This window comes from Peromyscus maniculatus, chromosome 6 (genome assembly GCF_049852395.1).
Source record: "Peromyscus maniculatus bairdii isolate BWxNUB_F1_BW_parent chromosome 6, HU_Pman_BW_mat_3.1, whole genome shotgun sequence".
NCBI lineage: Eukaryota > Metazoa > Chordata > Mammalia > Rodentia > Cricetidae > Peromyscus > Peromyscus maniculatus.
Genome location: NC_134857.1, coordinates 102,684,256 through 102,705,213, shown reverse-complemented (window position 1 = coordinate 102,705,213; position 20,958 = coordinate 102,684,256). Strand labels below are relative to the sequence as shown.

General features: G+C 38.1%; 1 protein-coding gene across 1 annotated transcript in view; it reads left to right on the top strand.

Annotated features, from left to right (window-relative positions):
- Window positions 1-7,114, top strand: part of Myoz2 (myozenin 2) — a 29,355-nt gene extending 22,241 nt beyond the window's left edge. The window contains exon 6 of the mRNA XM_006991876.4: window positions 6,704-7,114. Coding sequence (XP_006991938.1) covers window positions 6,704-6,938 — 235 coding nt within the window. The 3' untranslated portion in view covers window positions 6,939-7,114. The remainder of the gene's footprint in view (window positions 1-6,703) is intronic.
- Window positions 7,115-20,958: the final 13,844 nt, after the last annotated feature.

Here is a 20,958-nt window from a genome sequence, read left to right as displayed (position 1 = left end):
GAACGTAACGCGGCGAACATCCAAAAGGAGCCACAGTCACCAGAATGAGAACATAACACGGTGAACATCCAAAAGGAGCCACGGACAGTCACCAGAATGAGAAAATAACGCGACGAACATCCAAAAGGAGCCACAGACAGTCACCAGAATGAGAAAGTAACACGACGAACATCCAAAAGGAGCCACAGTCACCAGAATGAGAAAGTAACGCGACGAACATCCAAAAGGAGCCACAGTCACCAGAATGAGAAAGGAGCCACGGACAGTCACCAGAATGAGAAAGGAGCCACAGTCACCAGAATGAGAAAGTAACGCGACGAACATCCAAAAGGAGCCACAGACAGTCACCAGGATGAGAACGTAACGCGGCGAACATCCAAAAGGAGCCACAGTCACCAGAATGAGAAAGTAACTCGACGAACATCCAAAAGGAGCCACAGTCACCAGAATGAGAAAATAACGTGACGAACATCCAAAAGGAGCCACAGACAGTCACCAGGATGAGAACGTAACGCAGCGAACATCCAAAAGGAGCCACAGACAGTCACCAGGATGAGAAAGTAACGCGGCAGGAGCACGGAGCACACAGTCAGCATAAAACACTCCAGGAGCCAACAGCTAGAAAACAAACAATTTTCACTATGCTCATGGCCTGTAGCCTATGATGTGTGAGTGCTTCTTTGTGTATCTTGTACTTCAATAAAAATTTTATTTTAAAGCTCTCGTATAGACAAAATAACTCCAGTAATGATCTCTAACCTGTATAAATTCAATGTGACAAAGGCCCTTCATTTTAATTTGTCAGAATATAGTCCAGTCATTCAAAAAGAGAATTCAAATAATTTCCAGGTATAAAATGGTTTTTTTTCACATTGTATGTCAACACAATTTTATTTTCTCAAACTACTAATGATTTTGAGAATATAATTTGACCAAGAATTTAGTTCCTCAACTATTATGCATACATTTCAAAAGTAAAATGCAATAGTATTGTTTCTCTCCCTATATTTACTAAATTATTCAATGTGTTACTACACTGAGACTTTATTCTGATGTAATGTTTTCATTTTTGTAAAACAAATGGTAAAGACACACACACACACACACACACACACACACAGAGAGAGAGAGAGAGAGAGAGAGAGAGAGAGAGAGAGAGAGAGAGAGGTTCCACGTATCCTAACATCCTTGCAAGAAGTAAACCACTACAGTTTAGTGTCCCCATGTCCTTAGGCATAATCATTGGATATTAACAAAGGGCAAGGCACAGGCTGAAAACACTCAGTGGTGATAATGACTGAAAGAAAACTGACTCCCAAGGATAATTACAATCTCAAAATGACCAGGATCTGAATACAACTTTTTGTTCTTATATGCCTTTTGTATGTGTTCAAACTTCATGCTACACTCAAGCCCATGGAGCACAAGAGAAATAAGCTGAGAGAGAGGAAGTTCCTGGCTTTGTTTCAGACTGCTGTATGATCTTAGGTGCAACGTTTAACTTAATTTTCTCATCCTTAGAATATATTTTATGATGAAAGTGCTTTTAAATATAGCACACTTATTTGCTATTTGGTAGAATAATTTATTTTTTAAATTTCTATGGAATTGTTTTACCTTGCAGAAAAAATTAACAATTATCATGAATATATTATACATCCAGTGCTGTTTAATTTTACAAATGGACATCAGAGTGAATAAGAAAGCATCAATCTGTGAATCTGAGAGATGCAGGCTTGCTATTCACTACATAGATGACATAATATGAAAACCATTTTAACTCAGATCTATTTCTGAAAAGTTAGTATTATGGAAATTATAGAGATACGATTCCATTTTAAGCGAAGACTTGGAGTCTTTCCACCGGAAATTTGTGCTCCACTAACTTGGAATGAAGCTTGAAAGTATTTCCATGGACCTGAAACACCTTACAGTCTCCCACTCTGGATGCTGGATTCTCCTTCATGTCTGTGGAAAGGGTAATGGAGCCCAAATCAACAGGATGTTGTCTCAGAGGTGCCAAAGAAAAGAAAAGAAAACTGTTTTCCTAACAGCAACCTCCACTGGACCTGCAGTGGGAGCTAAGAGATGGATGACGGAACAGAAGGAATATTGTCCTTTACAAGTCAAGAAAACTACTCATAGTTTCTTCGGAAAAAATAGCCTGCATTGGCTAAAAACCAGGAAGACAGTACACTGCATGCCAAACCTAAGCAGTGGGTTGAGAGGTGGCGAGCTCTCCCTTTGAGATTTAATTCAGAAAATGCATTTTAAAACAAGTACATTTTATTTCTGGAATAACTATAAAATCACTTGACCAAATTCTGCTTACTTCAGAAATGTTCGACTCCAGCCTCTTATCTAATGTGTGTAACCATTCATAAACCCAGTAATGAGTGTTCTGTGAGAGACCATGTAAAACAGCCATGCTTGATTCAGTGGCTCTGTTGTCCCTATCTTGAAACTCTCTGTCTCTGTCTCTGTCTCTGTCTCTCTCCCTCCCTCCCTCCCTCCCTCTCCCCCTTTCTCTCTCCTTCCTTCCCTATCTCTCCCCCATCTCTCTCTCCCTCCCTCCCTCCCTATCTCTCTCCCCTCCCCCCTCTCTCTCCCCTCCTCCTCTTTCTCCCCCTCTCCCCCTCCCCTTCCCCTTTTTCCTCTCTGTGTTCTTACTGTGGGAAATTGACCCCAGGACATTGCCAAATGCTAGGCATGGACTCTACTGCTCAGCTCTATCTCCAGTCTAAAATAATTAATAAATTGGTACAGAGGACTCTGTGTTATCTTACCAAGACTTCCTGATGAGTGAATTTAAGTGGTGTTCTTCCTCCTGGACTTAAATCCACAATGCTATAAGTACCATGTTTTATTTTTCTTCATGGCACTTCTTGTTACCTCCTATATGGTTAATCCATTCTTTTTCCATGAGTCTCCTTCTCTATAATACAGACACCAGTGAAAAGTTGTACCACTATGTCCTATTTTTACCATAACTTTAGCATTTATAATGGTACCTGGAACCTAATAGGCATTCATTAAACATCTATGTTGAATAATGAATTGGTCTTATATAATGTTTGGGAATCCCTGAATGTTAAGCAATTTATCTTAGAATATTGGTTCCCAACATGTGGGTCACAAACCCCTCCCTGTTCCTCCCCTAGGCAAGCTGATTCATCCACAACCCTCTTCAATGACTCTTTTTGGATTATAGCCTCTTCTCCCTTTTTTCAGGAAAGTCATAATCTGTCAATCACTGGCTCTGATCATGATCTCAGTGCACTCTTTTATTCTGCTGGAAGCTTGATTATCCTCAATATCAACTCTCACTTGCTTTATTTGTTGTATTGTCTGATTCCTGTACATTCTGGGAGACTTTTCCAACACAATTCAGTATAGTATGCCTTTATCACAGGAAAACGAGATGACTAAGTTCTAAAGGGATTACAATTTCTTTGACAATAATGATGATGCCTTTGGTTTCTCCTCACATTCTTCTAGCACATGCTGAGGAACAATGCACTTTCACAATTGCTGTTTGGTATTCTTAGATGGCTTAGGATAAAATGTGGTAATGGAGGCATGTGGTCTTTCTAGAAAAAATATAGCAGAGTACTAACAAGGTGGAACGCTGAGGCTATTTCTAGGAATATACATATATTAAATACTTGGCAAACAAGAACCCAGTGATGGGAATGTAGTTCAGGGGTAAGGTGCTTGCCAGATTGCACAACGCCCTGAGTTTGACCCTGAGTACAACAAAATAAAGAAACAGAAACCCTTGAATCCAACACATAAGGAGAAATCCGTGTCACATAAGTGAATAAAGATTAATAAATTCGGGTCCAACTTAATTGATACAGGCTCAATTTTAAGAACTTACTGTTATTATATAATTACAAAACAACAAATATTGCAGAGTTAAAAAAAAATCCATGATGAATACAGTGTCTAGTGAATGTTTTAGAACAAGATTTTGTTTTTGAAGTTTGACAAAATTTTCAAGTCAGTCTATAAAATTTCAAGTGTTTCTGAACTAACACAGTTTTAAAATTTTTTAGAATTATTTTCTCTACTCTGTATAATCATTTTTAAAAGACTATGGCAAATCATATGGGAAGTTAAAAGCAACATAAACTATTTCTGAGTCTGGCGTATGTCTGAGTAGCTGTATATTTGTGAAGCATTTGTGTGTGACCTTGGACTCAAATCCAATCCCCCCTCCAAAAAATCAACAAAATAAAAATTTCCTCATACCACTAAAGATATTTTGAACCAAAATGCAGGCATTAAACTCTTTCAACTCCAGATTGCTGAGGCTGTATTAACACTAACCACCAAATTAGTTAAAGCTGTCGTGACTGAAGCTTGAAATGCTGTTGGTTGCACGACACTTCCTGAAGTTGAGTGCCCTTTGCACGGTTTTTCTAACAAATTGAATGCAAATCTAAATGGCTGACTTGGTGGAAAAAGAGATCCTGTGAAGTTAAAAGAATAACGAACGGCCAACAGCAGCTCCTGACGGAGAAGCTTTATGGACACTACCGTGCATGGATTGAGAAGATGGGAAGGACACTGAATAGAACTTTCCTTCCAGCAGACTAAAACAATTAAACAACTCAAAACTGATGATTCAAAAGTTGGTAGTGCCCATAATGCTCTAGCATTTCTTTAATAGAAGGCAAACAGACTGTACTTAAGATATTCAAGAAAGAGAGCAAAGTGATAGAGATGTAAAGAAAATTAGATCCTGTCCATGTCTTTCTAAAGTGTTCCTCATTATACTGGAAAACATAAGTTTTGCCCACTCCTATTGTCCGGATGTCTGTGCAGAATCTTCTGGTAGAATGCACTATGCAAGCATATTGTAATAAGTTACAATGCACAGCAGAGAGAATTCCAACCCTTCTGGAGTTCAGTAAGGTAATAAACAACAGATAAACCAATACCAAAAAAAAAATGAAAAGGTAGAAGGCAGAGTCTGTGAAAACATGGCTTCAAGGCAAGGAAATCTTCAAGAAGTTATGAGTTTAAACTTAAGGAGTGTTTAGAATGTATTAGAACAAGAGAATTCCAAACAGAGAAAGGGGGAAAAAGGAGGTGAGTAGAGGCAACATGATGGTTAGCATAAGCAGGAAGGGAAATCAGCTTCCTACCTGGCAAAAACAAAGTGTACATGAAAGTGAACAGGGCCAACACAGTGTGACTGTCTTCTCAAGTCACGTTCCCACCTGCACATCAGTCAAAAACTCTCAACCTTGCACCTTCTAGTTGCTAAAACTCCGAACCTGTGAGTTGTCCTTGATGTTCCCATTCCTCCTATATTTTTATCTGATTTATGAGAAAATGCTGTCAATCTGCCTCCAAAACAGACCTTGAAACACTTGGTCTTCCATCTTCACCGATAGCACCTGGAATACAAACCAGAACTTCTCACAGGTTGCTGCTCTTGACCTCTGATAATCTATTCACCTGGCAATTAGAATCCCCATTACAAAGTTTAACCAGGTCATATTGCTCCCCTCCAGTGATTTCCCTTCATACTCACAGGAAATGCGCTTTTAAAAAAAGATTTAGGTGTGTGTGTGTGTGTGTGTGTGTGTGTGTGTGTGTGTGTGTGTGTGTGCACAGAAGCCAGAAGAGGGCATCCTATCTCTTGGAGCAGGTGTTACAAGTGGTTGTGCACACTACAGGATACTGGTGCTTGGAACCAAACTCTGGTCTGAAGGAAGAGAAAGCTCTCTTAACCACTGAGCCATCTCTTCAGCTCCCATATTTCCTCCTTAGACAAAATCCCACAGATCAGCCTGTGTGCCTCTCTTGCCTCCCTCTGCTAATCTAGACAGATAAGTCTTCGCCCTTTCCCTGAACTTCGCCTTTGACTCTTCTCTGTAGTGGACTGGCTGTTGCTCATCAGCCAAATTCTACTGGCTAAGCCCTCCTCTTCAGAAGGTAGTGTAAATGTCACCCCCACCCTGAGAAATGTGTGTGATGATTCAATCTAAAGAAACTCAACACTCAGCTTTTCACAGCATCATCCTACTTAAATTTGCTGCACAGCTCACCCTGTCGGATGTTTGCTTGTGTGGGTTTGTATGTTACGTCTCCTTCACTCCATGCATTCTGAAGCTGTATCATCTGCATTGTTCGTGTAGAACTGTGCCTGGCAATGACTGAGCAAACAATGTCTAACATAAAACAAGTCAGAAATTTATGTGAGATCCTGTATGCAATGGTAGAGGTTAGATTTCGATTCAGAATTAAGTGGGGGAATTTTGAAATTTTGTTTATTTTGGGATTATGTTTTAATTACAGCATTTCTCCCTCCTTCCCTCCCTCCAAACTCTCCCGTACACCCCTCCCTGCTCTCCTTCAAATTCAGGGCCTCTTTTAGCAAATTTCAAAGATTTTAAGGTGAATGCCACAGGTATCAAATACAACAGACAGCAAAAGCAGAGGCAAGAATTCAGGGAACAGATTTATCCAAAACCAAGAGTACTTCCAAAGGGGCTCCATGATAATTTGTTATTAATCTGTTTTACTATGAATGCATGGATCTTCAATGAAATCGCTTGATCCCAAGGCCCCAAACTGAAAAATATCAGTCGAAGACCATAATAATAGGTCCATAAAATTATGAGATTGTTTGTATTTTATAACAAAATTGAATATTAATTATCATTTGCTTTTCCTTTGATTCCCACAGAGTTGCCACTCCATTTGGAGGTTTTGAGAAAGCATCAAAAATGGTTAAATTCAAAGTTCCAGATTTTGAACTACTACTGCTAACAGATCCCAGGTTCATGGCCTTTGCCAACCCTCTTTCAGGCAGACGGTCCTTTAACAGGACTCCAAAGGGGTGGATATCGGAGAATATTCCTGTAGTGATAACTACCGAGCCTACAGAAGACACCACTATGCCAGAATCAGATGACCTGTGACAAGGAGGCTGAGCATGCCACAGAAATCTCTGCAAATAAAAGCTGCTGTCGTCCTACACGCTGCCTAAGCTATTTAAGTTCTTCATTATGATAATCCTTTAATAGCAGTTAAGTGCATTTCATTTCAAGGCATTTAATTTGAATTCAACAATTAAATTCTTATTTAAAAAATGTAAGTCATTTGTATTCATTCATAACTTTATTACCAAACTTAACTTTCTGTTTTAAATAATCTAGCCTTTACACTGTGAAGGTTCAGATGGAAAAGTAGCTGAAAGAAGTTTTCTTAGTCTCAATGAGTTTTTCTAGAAAACTTATGTCAACTCTAGCGTCAAAGCATATAGTAAGATATGTGGGGTCATTCCGAATTTTATTTGAGGGGTGAGAGTTATGTGAGATGATCTACAGATGTTTTTGCTAAATAGGTTAGGTACTTCCTGTCTGGTGCCATGGCAGCATAGCACACCTGGATATGTCTTCTCTTTAACTGTTGGAATTATAAATGCCTATGTATTTTTTTAAATTGTTTTAGATTATTAACATTCTTGAGTGAGAATGGGCTTTTGAATTCATCTAGTATTGTTAAGAAGACTAGGAGGTGGTGGTTCAGGGAAGAGAACCTAATATACTACTGCAGTTTTGATGACAAATGTGTTCTTAGAGTTCAAGTTCCCCAAATCTCAATACTACTGTTTGACTGTCTTTGGACTCCCAGCTCCCAAATAATGATGCGAAGACTTCTTATTAATTATGAAAGCTTGGCCTTAGCTTAGGCTTGTTCCCACCTAGCTCTTATAACTTAAATTAACTCATTTATATTAATCTATGTTCTGCCATGTGGCTTGTTACCTCTGCTCAGTACTGTGCATCCCACTTCCTCCGTGTCTGGCTGGTTAATTCTGCCTCTCTTTTTCCCAGAGTTCCTATCTCTTCCTGGAAGTCCTGCCTATCCTCTGCTGCCTAATTATTGGCTGTTCAACTCTGTATTAAACCAATCAGAAGGTGCTTTATCAGAGACACATCTTCACAGTGTGCAAAAAGATTATCCCACAACCCAACACAATGTATTGATTAGATGTATATTTACATATAAATTTTAGAAGAGTAATAACAGACAATAAATATATGAGCAATTGTATAAAATTTGAATTGGCAACTTTCTTTTGAATTGGCCAAATATTCAACTTCTAGTCAAATCCAAATCAAGTAGCAGTGAATTACAGACAATAAAATGAAGATAAAGAGTACAAAGTTTCTCAAAGCAATGTAGCACACATCGACCATAAGCTATCTGAATACAGTAGTCAAAAAACTAATATAAGTTAAAATATATGTCTTAAAATATGCATGGGAAAGTGTTCAACATGGAACTTGGCAACACCAATTTCTTCCCATTTTAATTCATTTAAGATGTCTATGAGTGATGGGGATATAGAACACTTGACTCACATGCGTGAGGCGCTGAGTTTAAGCCCAACCACTGAAAAATAGTAACAATAATAATTCACATATAATAATAATATTCACTAATTTTGGGAACATTGCTGGGTATGGGTGCTCACATCTGTAATTCCAGGCTGAGAAAGTATAGTAAAATACCTCATAAAAAAAGAAAGAAAGAATAGAGCAAAGTTATGTGGTGTTTACAGCAAATAAAAAACAGCTCACCAGTAGAAAATTCTACCATATAAAATTTAGATGGGAAGATAGAGAAATAATAATGAAAACATCAAGCATCAAAATTATTATACATATTTATAGAAGTCCCCATGTGTGGATAGTGTACAAATTGGTGATTTAATCATCTTCTGCCCATACAGAGAAAAAGAAAAAAAATTTGTTTCACTACTTAGAGATGGCCTCAAACTCAAGAGACCTACCTGCCTCTGCCTCCCAAGTGCTGTGATTAAGGTGTGCACCAACATACCCAGTGAGAAAAGAATTTAAATGTGGATAAAAAATGCACTCCCTAGAAGTAATGTCAAAGTATTGTGTTTATACATATAATCACTGTAGAGATTATGAATAATTTAAATATATCTTAAGAAGTTATATTTTATATTTATTTATTTATAAGTTTTGATATTCACTCATTTTGAAATAATAACATTGGCATCTGTGATACATCACCAGGCTTCACCATACCATAAATTGTTCAGCTTAATCTAAAAAATTGAGTCATATTCTCTTACATATTTTGTGTTTTATTACCATATTAAATCAATATTTTAATGACAATGAAACTTTATCACATTACTCTAATTATGTCTAAATTTCTAATTTATATGATCATAGACATTTCCCTGTCCACCCATGGAAGTACAGCAATTAAATGTGTCAGTTATAAAACAGTATTCCCTAATATCATAAAGTCTTTGAAACTGGAGAATATTGGATAATTTTTTAAGATTATGTAGAAAATGAAGAAATAATCCTCTATTCACTATTATGCTTCGTCCTTTCCTGGAAATGTCTATGAATTCATGCTCAGCTGACACCATCAGATATGCCAAAATCTCACTCTGGTTGCTATGCAGTTTAAAATTCAAAAGGAATTTTGAATGGGGTTCTCATTGACCTGAAAAACAGCTAAATCTTTCAGAGTCCAGAGAAAAATAATGGTCTCTTTAGAAAAGCAGAAAAACTCTGGTATTTTTCCACAAAATTTGTAAACATGAAAGATGGAGAAAATTAAAAAAAAATCAGAAGATAAAGCAAAAGGATAAAAATAATTTTTATTGAAGAACTACTGAATGTCAGGCTGTATATATTGCTTCATAAAGGTAATTATGTGTTTTAGTAACTATCCTGTGTGGCAGGTATTATAAATGACCTCACCTTTCTGAAAGAAACATCCTTGGGTAGCTAATATGATCTCTTAATGAGCCTTACACATAAGGGATAGAATTGGGTGCCTCCAGCCCTAAAACATAGACTAAGAACACATGGTTGTCACATCTTTCAGAGAAAAACACAAACTATTTTATATCTAGATAAACAATTATGTTTTGTTGGAGTTAAGGAAATAATATTTCATCTTTATTGTTTCATTGTATTTAGACAAATAGGATGTTCAAATAATTTTATATTACTTCATTTAGATAAGTATTTTTTAAAACCTCCATTATCTTATTTTGGTCTATTATGCTGGTAGGATGTGTCCAAAGACATACTATAAGCAGCTGAACTTCCAGACCCTGCTGAAAGGTGAACTGGTAAAACAAGCAGCATGCTTATTAAGTTTGAAATAGAAAACCCACAAAGGTTTCCCAGGACAGACCTGCTCATCTCTGTCCAGTGTACTTTACTCCCTTTGGATCTGCACGTTCTCCCTTTCATTCTACTCTGAGGGAAAGAAGAATGAATGAGGAAAGAAATGCGAAATAGGCTAGAAGAAGTCATCTATTGTAGCAATGCACCAGAGTTAGTCTTTCAAAAGACAATGTTTAGATGCAACTCTTTCCATTTCCATTATATTGTTCAGCTGGATTTGGTGCTATGAATTACATCTCCTATTTTATTTGCCAGTTTCCTTTCCATTGTAGAACTGATCAGCTAGCCACCAGTTCGTAGACCATAACTAATCATTTTTTGTAGTATTTTCTTATTTAAATGTTTTTCTTAATTCTTTGAGAATTTCATGAATGTACTTTGCTTATATTCATCTTCCCAGATCCTCCCCCACCTTCCTATCCACACAATTTCATGTTCTCTCTCTCTCCCTCTCTCTCTTCCTCATCCCCCTCCCAACCTCCATCTATCACCTGTCTATCTATCACCTATCTACCTATCTATATCTATCTATCTATCTATCTATCTATCTATCTATCTATCTATCTATCTATCTATCTATCTATCTATCTATCTATCTGTCGAGTCCAGTTTGTATTGACCAACTACATCTGGGTGTGGGGACTGCCCTGGAGTGTGTGGTTGATGGGGTGTCACACCACTAGAGAAAACTGACTTTTCCTCTCTTAGTGACAATTAAATGCCAAGAGCTCTTCAACTAGGGTTGGGACCTCATGCCCACATCCCCTCTCCCATGCTGGCATTTTGTCTAGCATGAGTTTGCTCGGGTCTTGTACACACTGTCACCATTTCTGAGTTCATATGTGTCTCTACTCTGCTATGTATGGCAAACATTGCTTCCTTGAAGCCATCCACCACCCCTGGCTATTACAGTCCTTTCATTATCTGATCCATAATGATCCCTTGAGAGGAGGGCTGTAGCAAGTCTTTCTCTGTACTTCCAGCTCCCAAATAATATCACAGAGACTTATTATTAATTATGAAAGTTGGACCTTAGCTTAGGCTTGTCCCACTAGCTCTTATAACTTAAATTAACCCATTTATTTTTAATCTATGGCCTGTCACGTGGCTCATTATCTCATCTCTCCATACTGCTTTCTCCATGTCTGGCTGGCCATCCCACCTTTATTCTTCTCCCTGTCTTCTCTGTGCCCAGAAGTCCTGCCTAACCTCTTCCTGCCTAGCTATTGGCCATTCAGTTCTTTTTTTAAACCAACCACAGTGACACATGTAGATGTAACCAACCGTCTTATTAAATAAGAAACACAGAAACAATGTAAAAGAGAAAGCCGAGAAGTCAGAGCTCAGAGCTAAAATCTCACCCTTCCTCCTGCTGTCCCAGCTTCGCGAAAAGAGACCGACTTCCTGTCGGTTCGTATTTTTAAAGTATGTTGTTCTGCCTTCTCATTGGTTGTAAACCCAAACACATGACTGCCTCGTCACTGTCTGAATGTACAGCCCCCTAGGTCTTAAAGGCATATGTCTCCAATGCTGGCTGTATCCCTGAACACACAGAGATCTTATGGGATTAAAGGCGTGTGCCACCACCGCCACACTCTTGCTATGGCTCTAATAGCTCTGACTCCCAGACAACTTTATTTATTAACATACAATCAAAATAATAATTCAGTACAATTAGATTATCACCACATTTCCCCTTTTCTATTTTAATAAAAAGAAAAAGAAAGCAAAAGGTTATAACTAACAAAAGAAAAACTATATACAAAAGTACAATAACTATATACAATATATACAAGTAATAAATACCTAAACAGGTATTTGACAAATCAGAGAAAATAATTCCATTATCTATCCTATTTTGGTAAATCCAAGATGTATCTAATGCACTTTCTATCCTAATTAATTTTCAACTATAACTAACTAATCTTCAACCATAACTAACTAATCTTCAACTCCCTCAGAGACCCAAGAAGGGAATAATAGTAGCTAACAAAAATAAAAACAGGAAGTGCATGCAAGCAACTTCCAAAAAATTTTGTGAGTTGACAGAAACAGCCAGCTGCCTGGGCAGTCACCTGAGGTTTCTCCGCAGTGTTGGGGCATCATCTTCAGCCTATAGGCTTAGTGTATCTGACAGACTCATTTGTGAAGTAGGATGTACACAAGGTCAACAGTTCAACCTCACATTGGGTGAGAGCAGTCCACGTACCAGAAACACCTGAATTCCACTAGTGTCCTGTCATGATTCAGGATTTTAAATTCTGGAAATTGTTGACAGTTTTTTAATTCAGCTGTCCATTCTTCTTGGCTGTGTATATATGGCTTCATCTCAGCATCCCCTTCTTCTCCACATCCCTCTATTAAATGCCAGTCTACTTTTGAGAGGCATGAGCTTTCAGCTGCTGTTCCATTGTACAACAGAATCCATCGGCCCTCTGCCTGTTAAGCTGCCTTCGAAGAAAAGGGCACCGTACCTTTTCCGGATGCGAAGGCCACTTCAGGGATGGGGCCATATTGTCCTGGCCTCAGAAGATGCCTTTTGATAAAGCCATAACCACACTTGTTTTGGCAAGAATCAGTAGTCCCTTGTTTCGTGATCTGTCTGTCCATTTTGTCCTGTTGATTCGAGGATACTTTGTTGTCCAGTGGCTAACTTTTGCCAGAATGAAAGTTGACTCCATATGCAATTTCTTCAATGCCCATATTTTCTCTAAAGTAGATTGGTACTGCCAGGAGCCGACATGTCTCAAAAAAGAAAAATTTTCTAAGTTATTAAAACATTTTAAATGCCATATTCTGTAGATCTCTGAAGGGTTTGAAGATGACCTGTCTAAAACATCTCTGCTCAATTTTTAAAACATATCTAATATGACTACAAGTTCTATGATAATGTCTAACTACTAGCTTTCATTTCTTTATATCCTAATAGTTGATAATAATAACATTCAAGGATCAGAAATTTGCATTACATTGTTAAATGGATGGAATAAATACAATTAGAAATATACATATAGCATTTTCTAACAATATCAGTTTCAAATTTGTGTACAATATAAAACAATTCAATCCAATGTAAAGTATTTAAAACTAGTAATTGTCTTTTTCTTTTCTTTCTTTCTCTTTTTTTTTTTTTAAACAAGAACCTTAAATCTAATCTCCTTTGCTTAGCCTTTTTCCTAACCCTTGACAATAACTTGTAACCAACCCCCCTAAATACTGAAAATTATCCCAGACCCAAAACCCATTAAAAAGACCAAAAAACCACCCGCCCCACACCACCTCTTTGGGAATGTGGGCGTCGTATTCTTAAAATTGCTTCCTGCTGGGTATGGGCGAAATTTTCTTTATCCTGAAAGAAAAATTTTAGGTTAATTGTCAAATTCTAGGAGAGGTAACTATATCCTTCATTATCCAGTCTGTGTATAATGCCAAAGTTTAGGGTTTATCTCAAGTCCTTATTCAAGTAGTCTTTGAGACTGGATCATCTCAGCTAGTCATCTCAAATTTGCTCTGAGCATCTTATAGTTCAAAGCTAATCTATGGATGATGTTTGTCAGCTTAATGATATTATTATTGTCCACGTGGAATTGTTGTTGTTGTGGGGCCCCATCTTCTTTCTGGAGACTTCAGTTGATGTTAGGCCTGGCCATGATTTCCTGCAGAAAACTGATAAGAGACTCGAACACAAAAACATATATATGCAGCTAGCCTTTTTTCTAGAATTAGTTAGTACTCTATGTGACCATTCATATCTTAACAAAGTTTAAAATGTATATATATATATATATATTAATCTTGTAAATTTTGATATAAAATTTATACTTTGAGAAAAGTTTAAAGAATCCGAATAGAATCAAAGAGTTGAGATTAGTAATAGAATAGTCCCTTAATTAATTTTGCTTTTGTCCTGTACCATAGCAAAAGATGGCTCTTATTCTGGCATGATACAGGGAGTTTGCATTTTCCTTTTAACAACATGCTTGAGTTTAAACAAGGAGAGAGCCATTCTCCAACTCAAAAGTCAGCTTTAAATTTTAATTGAACTGGGACTGTTAGAAGACCAAGAGTGTTAAATCTTTAGAGAAAAGCAGAAACAAACATTTAGGAAGACATAAAATTTTTTTTAGATAATATATACCCATACACCGTTTCACTCTGTTTCTTGGGATAGATGATTTGTCCCCTTTCTTCAGTTGTCTCATTTGTCCAGTGTTCTTCAGATTCCTTAACCTTCATTCTCCTAAAAGACAAAAACAAAAACCTTTCCCCAAGACTAATTTTGGGGATGTTCCTTTTTGGCAAGTTATTATCTGATGAAATGAAAAGGCATGTTTTATTGATACAAGTTAGTTTAAATTGGATGTTCATGTTGGTTGATGAACTATCACCTCCTCTAATTAAGAGGTCTCTCTTGTTCAAATCGAACCTTTATCAATTTTGATGGTACCCACAGCTTATCTTCTCCTGTAGAAACAAAAGCAAAACCACGTCCCCAACGTAATACATACCCTGGTTTCCATTCTGAGGTCAGCACATCCTTAAAGTATATAGGCTGATTTAATTCTGTAGTTTTTTCTATTATCCAATGTCTCTCTGCAGCTGTTGTTCCTTTCTCATTGGCATTCAGAAAATTCAAAGTTAGAAGAGCATTATGCAGTCTATTTCTGGGGGTTTTTGTTACCCATTTCTGTTTATTTAGCATATCCTTTAGAGTTCTGTTTGATCTTTCTATAACTGCTTGACCTGTAGGATTATGTGGTATGCCTGTAATATGCTTTATATTGTAATAAGCAAAAAACTGTTTCATTTTAACAGAGACATATGATGGAGCATTGTCAGTTTTGATTTGTGCAGGTATACCCATGATGGCCATAACTTCTAGCAAATGAGTGATTACAGAATCAGCTTTTTCAGAACTCAAAGCAGTTGCCCATTGAAATCCTGAATAAGTATCGATAGTGTGGTGTACATATTTCAATTTTCCAAATTCTGCAAAGTGAAACACGTCCATCTGCCAGATTTCATTTCTCTGAGTACCCTTTGGGTTACATCCTGCTGGTAATGGCGTCTGATTGTAGAAGGAACAAGTAGGACATTTCTTTACTATTTCTTTGGCTTGTTGCCAGGTTATGGAAAAATCCTTTTTTAAACCTTTACTATTGACGTGATGTTTTTTATGAAATTCTGAGGCCTCCAGCACATTTCCTATCAATAATTTATCAATCTCATCATTGCCTTGTGCTAGAGGGCCTGGCAGACCAGTATGGGATCGAATGTGAGTTATATATAAAGGATGATTCCTTTTCCTGATTGTATCTTGTAATTGAATAAATAGTGAAGTTAATTCTGAAGCATCAGGGATAAATTCTGCAGTCTCAATATGTAACACCACTCTTTCAGCATACTGAGAGTCAGTTACTATGTTGAGAGGTTCTGAAAAATCCATTAATACCAACAGAATAGCATACAATTCTGATTTTTGAACTGAATTATACGGACTTTGAACCACTTTACTTAAATTTTCTGATTTGTAACCTGCCTTTCCTTCTTTGTTGGCATCTGTATAAAATGTACGAACTCCAGATATGGGTTTTTGCCGTACAATTCGAGGCAAGATCCATTCAGCTCTCTTTATAAGATCAATTCTATTGCTTTTGGGATATTTGCTGTTAATTTCTCCCAAAAAATTACTGCAAGCTCTTTGCCAAGGTTCACTTTCTGTCCATAATTTTTCAATGTCCTCCTTAGTTAATGGTACGACAATTTCTGCTGGGTCTATGCCTGCTAATTGACGAAGTCTCATTTTTCCTTTGTAAATCAAGTCAGAGATTTTTTCCACATAAGTTTTTAATTTTTTATTTGGTTTATTTGGTAAAAATATCCATTCCAATATAATATCTTCCCTCTGCATTAATATTCCAGTAGGAGAACGCCTAGAAGGTAAGATAACCAAAATGCAATCCAGCTTTGGATCAATACGATTCACGTGTCCTTCATGCACTTTCTTTTCTACCAAGGCTAATTCTTTCTCAGCTTCAGGTGATAATTCTCTTGGACTATTTAAGTCCTTGTCACCTTCTAAGGTTTTGAACAAATTAGTCAGTTCATCATTTTTTACCCCAACAATAGTTCGTAGATGAGAAATATCTCCAAATAATCTTTGAAAGTCATTAAGAGTCTGTAGTCTATCTCTCCGAATTTGCACCTTTTGGGGTCTAATTTTTTGTAGCTCTATTTTATATCCTAAATAATTAATAGAATCTCCTCTTTGTATCTTTTCAGGAGCAATTTGTAATCCCCAGCGAGGCAAAATTTTCTTTACTTCTTCAAACATTATTTCTAAAGTATCTGCATTTGAGTCAGCTAGTAAAATATCGTCCATATAATGATAAATTATAGATTTAGGAAATTTTTTACGTATCACTTCCAATGGCTGTTGTACAAAATATTGGCACAGAGTTGGGCTATTCAACATTCCCTGTGGGAGGACCCTCCATTGAAATCTTTTAACTGGTTGAGAATTATTATAAGTAGGCACTGTAAAAGCAAATCTTTCTCTGTCTTTTTCTTGTAAGGGTATTGAAAAGAAACAGTCTTTTAAATCAATAACTATGAGAGGCCATCCTTTTGGTAACAGAGTAGGCAAAGGCATCCCAGATTGTAGAGAACCCATTGGCTGAATTACTTTGTTAATTGCCCTAAGGTCTGTTACCATTCTCCATTTACCAGATTTCTTTTTAATAACAAATACAGGAGAATTCCAAGGGCTGGTTGATTCTTCAATATGCTGAGCATTTAACTGTTCTTCTACCAGCTCTTCTAAAGCCTGGAGTTTCTCTGTTGTTAAAGGCCATTGCTGGACCCATACAGGCTTGTCTGTTAACCATTTTAAAGGTAGAGCTGTTGGTGTCTTTGGAAGATCATCAGTTATTGTGCCCTGTTCTTGTATAATATGGATGGCTGGTGACCACTCATTAGAACAATATCTTCTAATATTTCTCTCAGTAACATGTGCTAGTTTATGATTTGTTTCTGAGATTGGAGGGATGTTAATCTGAGTATTCCATTGTTGCAACAAGTCTCGACCCCACAGGTTCATAGTTATGTTAGCCACATATGGTTTTAATTTTCCTCTCTGTCCTTCTGGACCTATACATTCGAGCCATCTTGCACTCTGTTTCACCTGAGATAATGTCCCAATTCCTAACAGTTGAACGTTTACCTCCTGAAGAGGCCAAGTTGGATGCCAAAATTCTGGTGCTATTATGGTAACGTCCGCACCTGTGTCTACCAGACCAGACAACAAAACACCATTTATTTTTATCGTTAATTTTGGTCTTTGTTCATTAATAGAAGTTTGCCAAAAAATTTTCTTTATGTTTTCTCCTGAATTTTCTATTCTCTCTGTTTCATCATTCTGACCAGCATGATTTATTCCAATAGGCATTTGGTTATTTAATCGCTCTCCAGAGCAGGCATTTCCTCTATGGCTGCCGGAAAGGTTTGAACTGGATTTGCACTGGGGGCCTGCCTGAGGCCCCTCCGGGAGTTTTCCGAAGACTGAGGCAAAGGATTACCCTGTCTGTCCTTTGTTGATCTACATTCGTTGGTCCAGTGTTTTCCCTTACCACACCTTCGGCATACTCCAGAAGGAAGGGGCATTCTGTTGCCATTGTTCCTTGAAGAAACATTGTTTCTGGAAATGACCTGTCTACAGTCCCTTTTCAAATGTCCTTGCTTTCCACATCCAAAACATCTAACACTCCTCAAACCTTTTGAAATTACTTCTCCTACCCATGTATCATCATGCTCATCAGCTTCAACATTAATTGTTTCTCTAATCCAATCTTCCATAGGTGCAGATCTTGCCCTTAATGGCCTGATTATTCTTTTGCATGCTGCATTCGCATTCTCAAAGGCCAAAGATTCAATTATTGCCTTACCAGCTTCTGAATCCGAGACCGTTCTCTTTACTGCTGAAGCCAGTCTTTGTAAAAAATCTGTAAAAGACTCTTTTGGGCCTTGCTTCACCTTTGTAAATGACTCAGATTTTTTTTCCTGGTTCCTCAACTTTGTCCCATGCATTCAAGGCTGCCGTTCGACATAAAATTAGGGTTTGGACATCATATAAACATTGTGCTTGTGCTGAAGCATATTGGCCTTCGCCCATAAGCTGATCCTGGCAAACTTGTACTCCTTTATCCCTCCATTGTTTTTCTATGTTTTTAGCCTCCTCCTTAAACCAAGTCAGAAATTGAAGTCTCTGGCTGGGTTCCAGAACACCTTGTGCGAGGTCCCGCCAGTCCTGTGGTACTATCCTATTATATGTTGACCAAGTGTTTAACATTTGCTTTACATATGGGGAATGCATGCCATAAGATACTATTGCCTCCTTAAACCTTTTTAAATCCAACATTTCAATTGGAGCCCAAGTATTTTGTGTAGCCATTTGATCAGGCATCTGCTGTACAGTTACAGGATAAATTAAGGGTGACTGTGTGAAAACAGGCTTTCTTTCTGCAACCTTATGATCCCGACTTGAAACAACTTCACTGTTAATTTCTTCTGTCTGAATTTTTACAGGTTTAACAAGTTCTTCTAACGCTGTTATCCTGGCACTTAAATTGACTATCTTTTTAAATATTAAAATGTGGATTATTATAGTGATGAGGTGCATAATTCCACCAATACTAATATTATATAGTTGTTCCATTGCCAGACTGCCTAAAATTTCGAACAAAAACCAATTTTCTTCCAATGTACACATAAAACCCATTTGTTTTTTAATGTGGAAAAAAATTCTCTTTTAGATAGTTTCCTTTAAAATATCTGATATATTATGACTTACCAAATCTGCGTAGAACAGTAGAAATCCGAGGGGATTTTCAAAGCAGCCACCTAGTGTCCCAGGTGTAAATCCAGAGAGAGAGAGAGAGAGAGAGAGAGAGAGAGAGAGAGAGAGAGAGAGAGAGGAAAGAGAGAACGCACAAGAAAGCATAGCCGGCTAAAGCTTAAATGCAGCCACGTGTTCCCTCTTGTGCCGAGTCAAGGCTTGGGTCTGGCTTCCTTAAGCTCCGATCACATGCGTTGGCTTTACAGGCAGGGCCCTGTTCGGCAGGGCAGGTCTGAGTTGTTTGTAGCACCGGCTTTAGGCAAGCTGCTCACAGACCTAGGCCCGGGCTAGAAGTTGCTACCCGGACTAGGACGCCAGCAGCTCGGACTAAGAAGCCGATCGCCGCCGGCCGCCGTGTGCCGCCGCTGCCGCCGCCGCCGCGGGCCGCCTGCCGCCCTTGCCGGAAAGCGGACCTGCCGCCAAGCCAAGCAGTTTTTAATGGATTCGCCCCACGTTGGGCGCCAGATGTAGATGTAACCAACCGTCTTATTAAATAAGAAACACAGAAACAATGTAAAAGAGAAAGCCGAGAAGTCAGAGCTCAGAGCTAAAATCTCACCCTTCCTCCTGCTGTCCCAGCTTCGCGAAAAGAGACCTACTTCCTGTCGGTTCGTATTTTTAAAGTATGTTGTTCTGCCTTCTCATTGGTTGTAAACCCAAACACATGACTGCCTCGTCACTGTCTGAATGTACAGCCCCCTAGGTCTTAAAGGCATATGTCTCCAATGCTGGCTGTATCCCTGAACACACAGAGATCTTATGGGATTAAAGGCGTGTGCCACCACCGCCACACTCTTGCTATGGCTCTAATAGCTCTGACTCCCAGACAACTTTATTTATTAACATACAATCAAAATAATAATTCAGTACAATTAGATTATCACCACAGACACATCTTCACAAGTGTAAAGGACTATTCTGCAACAGAGAGTTGTGATCTATATCTATATCTATATATATCATATAAGGCTGAGCAGTCTGAAGTCTTTTATTCTCTTCATGTTGGCCAACTGTGGTTTTCCATGTTAATTAATTGCCATCTACTACAAGAAGAAACGTCTCTAATGAGGGCTGAGCAGTGTACTGATCTATGGCCATAACAATAAGTCATTAAGAATCACTTTAATGCTGTCTTTCAGCAGAATGATAAAAGTAGGTTTTCCCCTAGGGCTTATGCCTTATCAACCCACAGGTTCTTGCTTCCCTTGGTAGTGTCAGATATGGGTTCCCTCCCTTTGGATGAACCGTAAAGCCAATAGTTACTCTCATAACAACTGTGCCTCCATTGCACTGGTGGGCACATCTCACCAGGCAGGTTGTTATTATAGCTTGCAAGTAGCTTGCAAGCTTCACAGCTGGGTGAGATCACTGATTATTTTTCCCTAATAGCATGCATAGAACCTTTCTTCACTATGAAAGCTAGCCAGTAGGAATGAGGCTTCCAGTTGAGTACCAGCTGGATTTCTTCATAGTCTATGATTCAGACATGTGGTGTCTTCAACAATATGATCTTACTGACAAGTTTGGAGGGTCACCAAAAGCATTGACAATGGCCTGTAATGTTTAGGGAATTTATGGGAGTCCACTGGTACAAAACTCAGAAAGAGGTAACCCATTTTGAGATAGGGGATTTTATTTCATAGTATATAGTGTCTATCTGGCATACTGTCCCCCCAGTATGAAGTAGCTACATTTAAACCCCACATATCTAAAATAGATTTCCATATGGCTTTTTCAAAAAGGCCCTTAGTATTAATTATCCCCCCTCATACTCCCTTCTCTATGCCACCCTCCCATCACCTACCCATTTTATATCATTCCCTTTCCTTCCCTCTTTATATTACTATAGTCTAT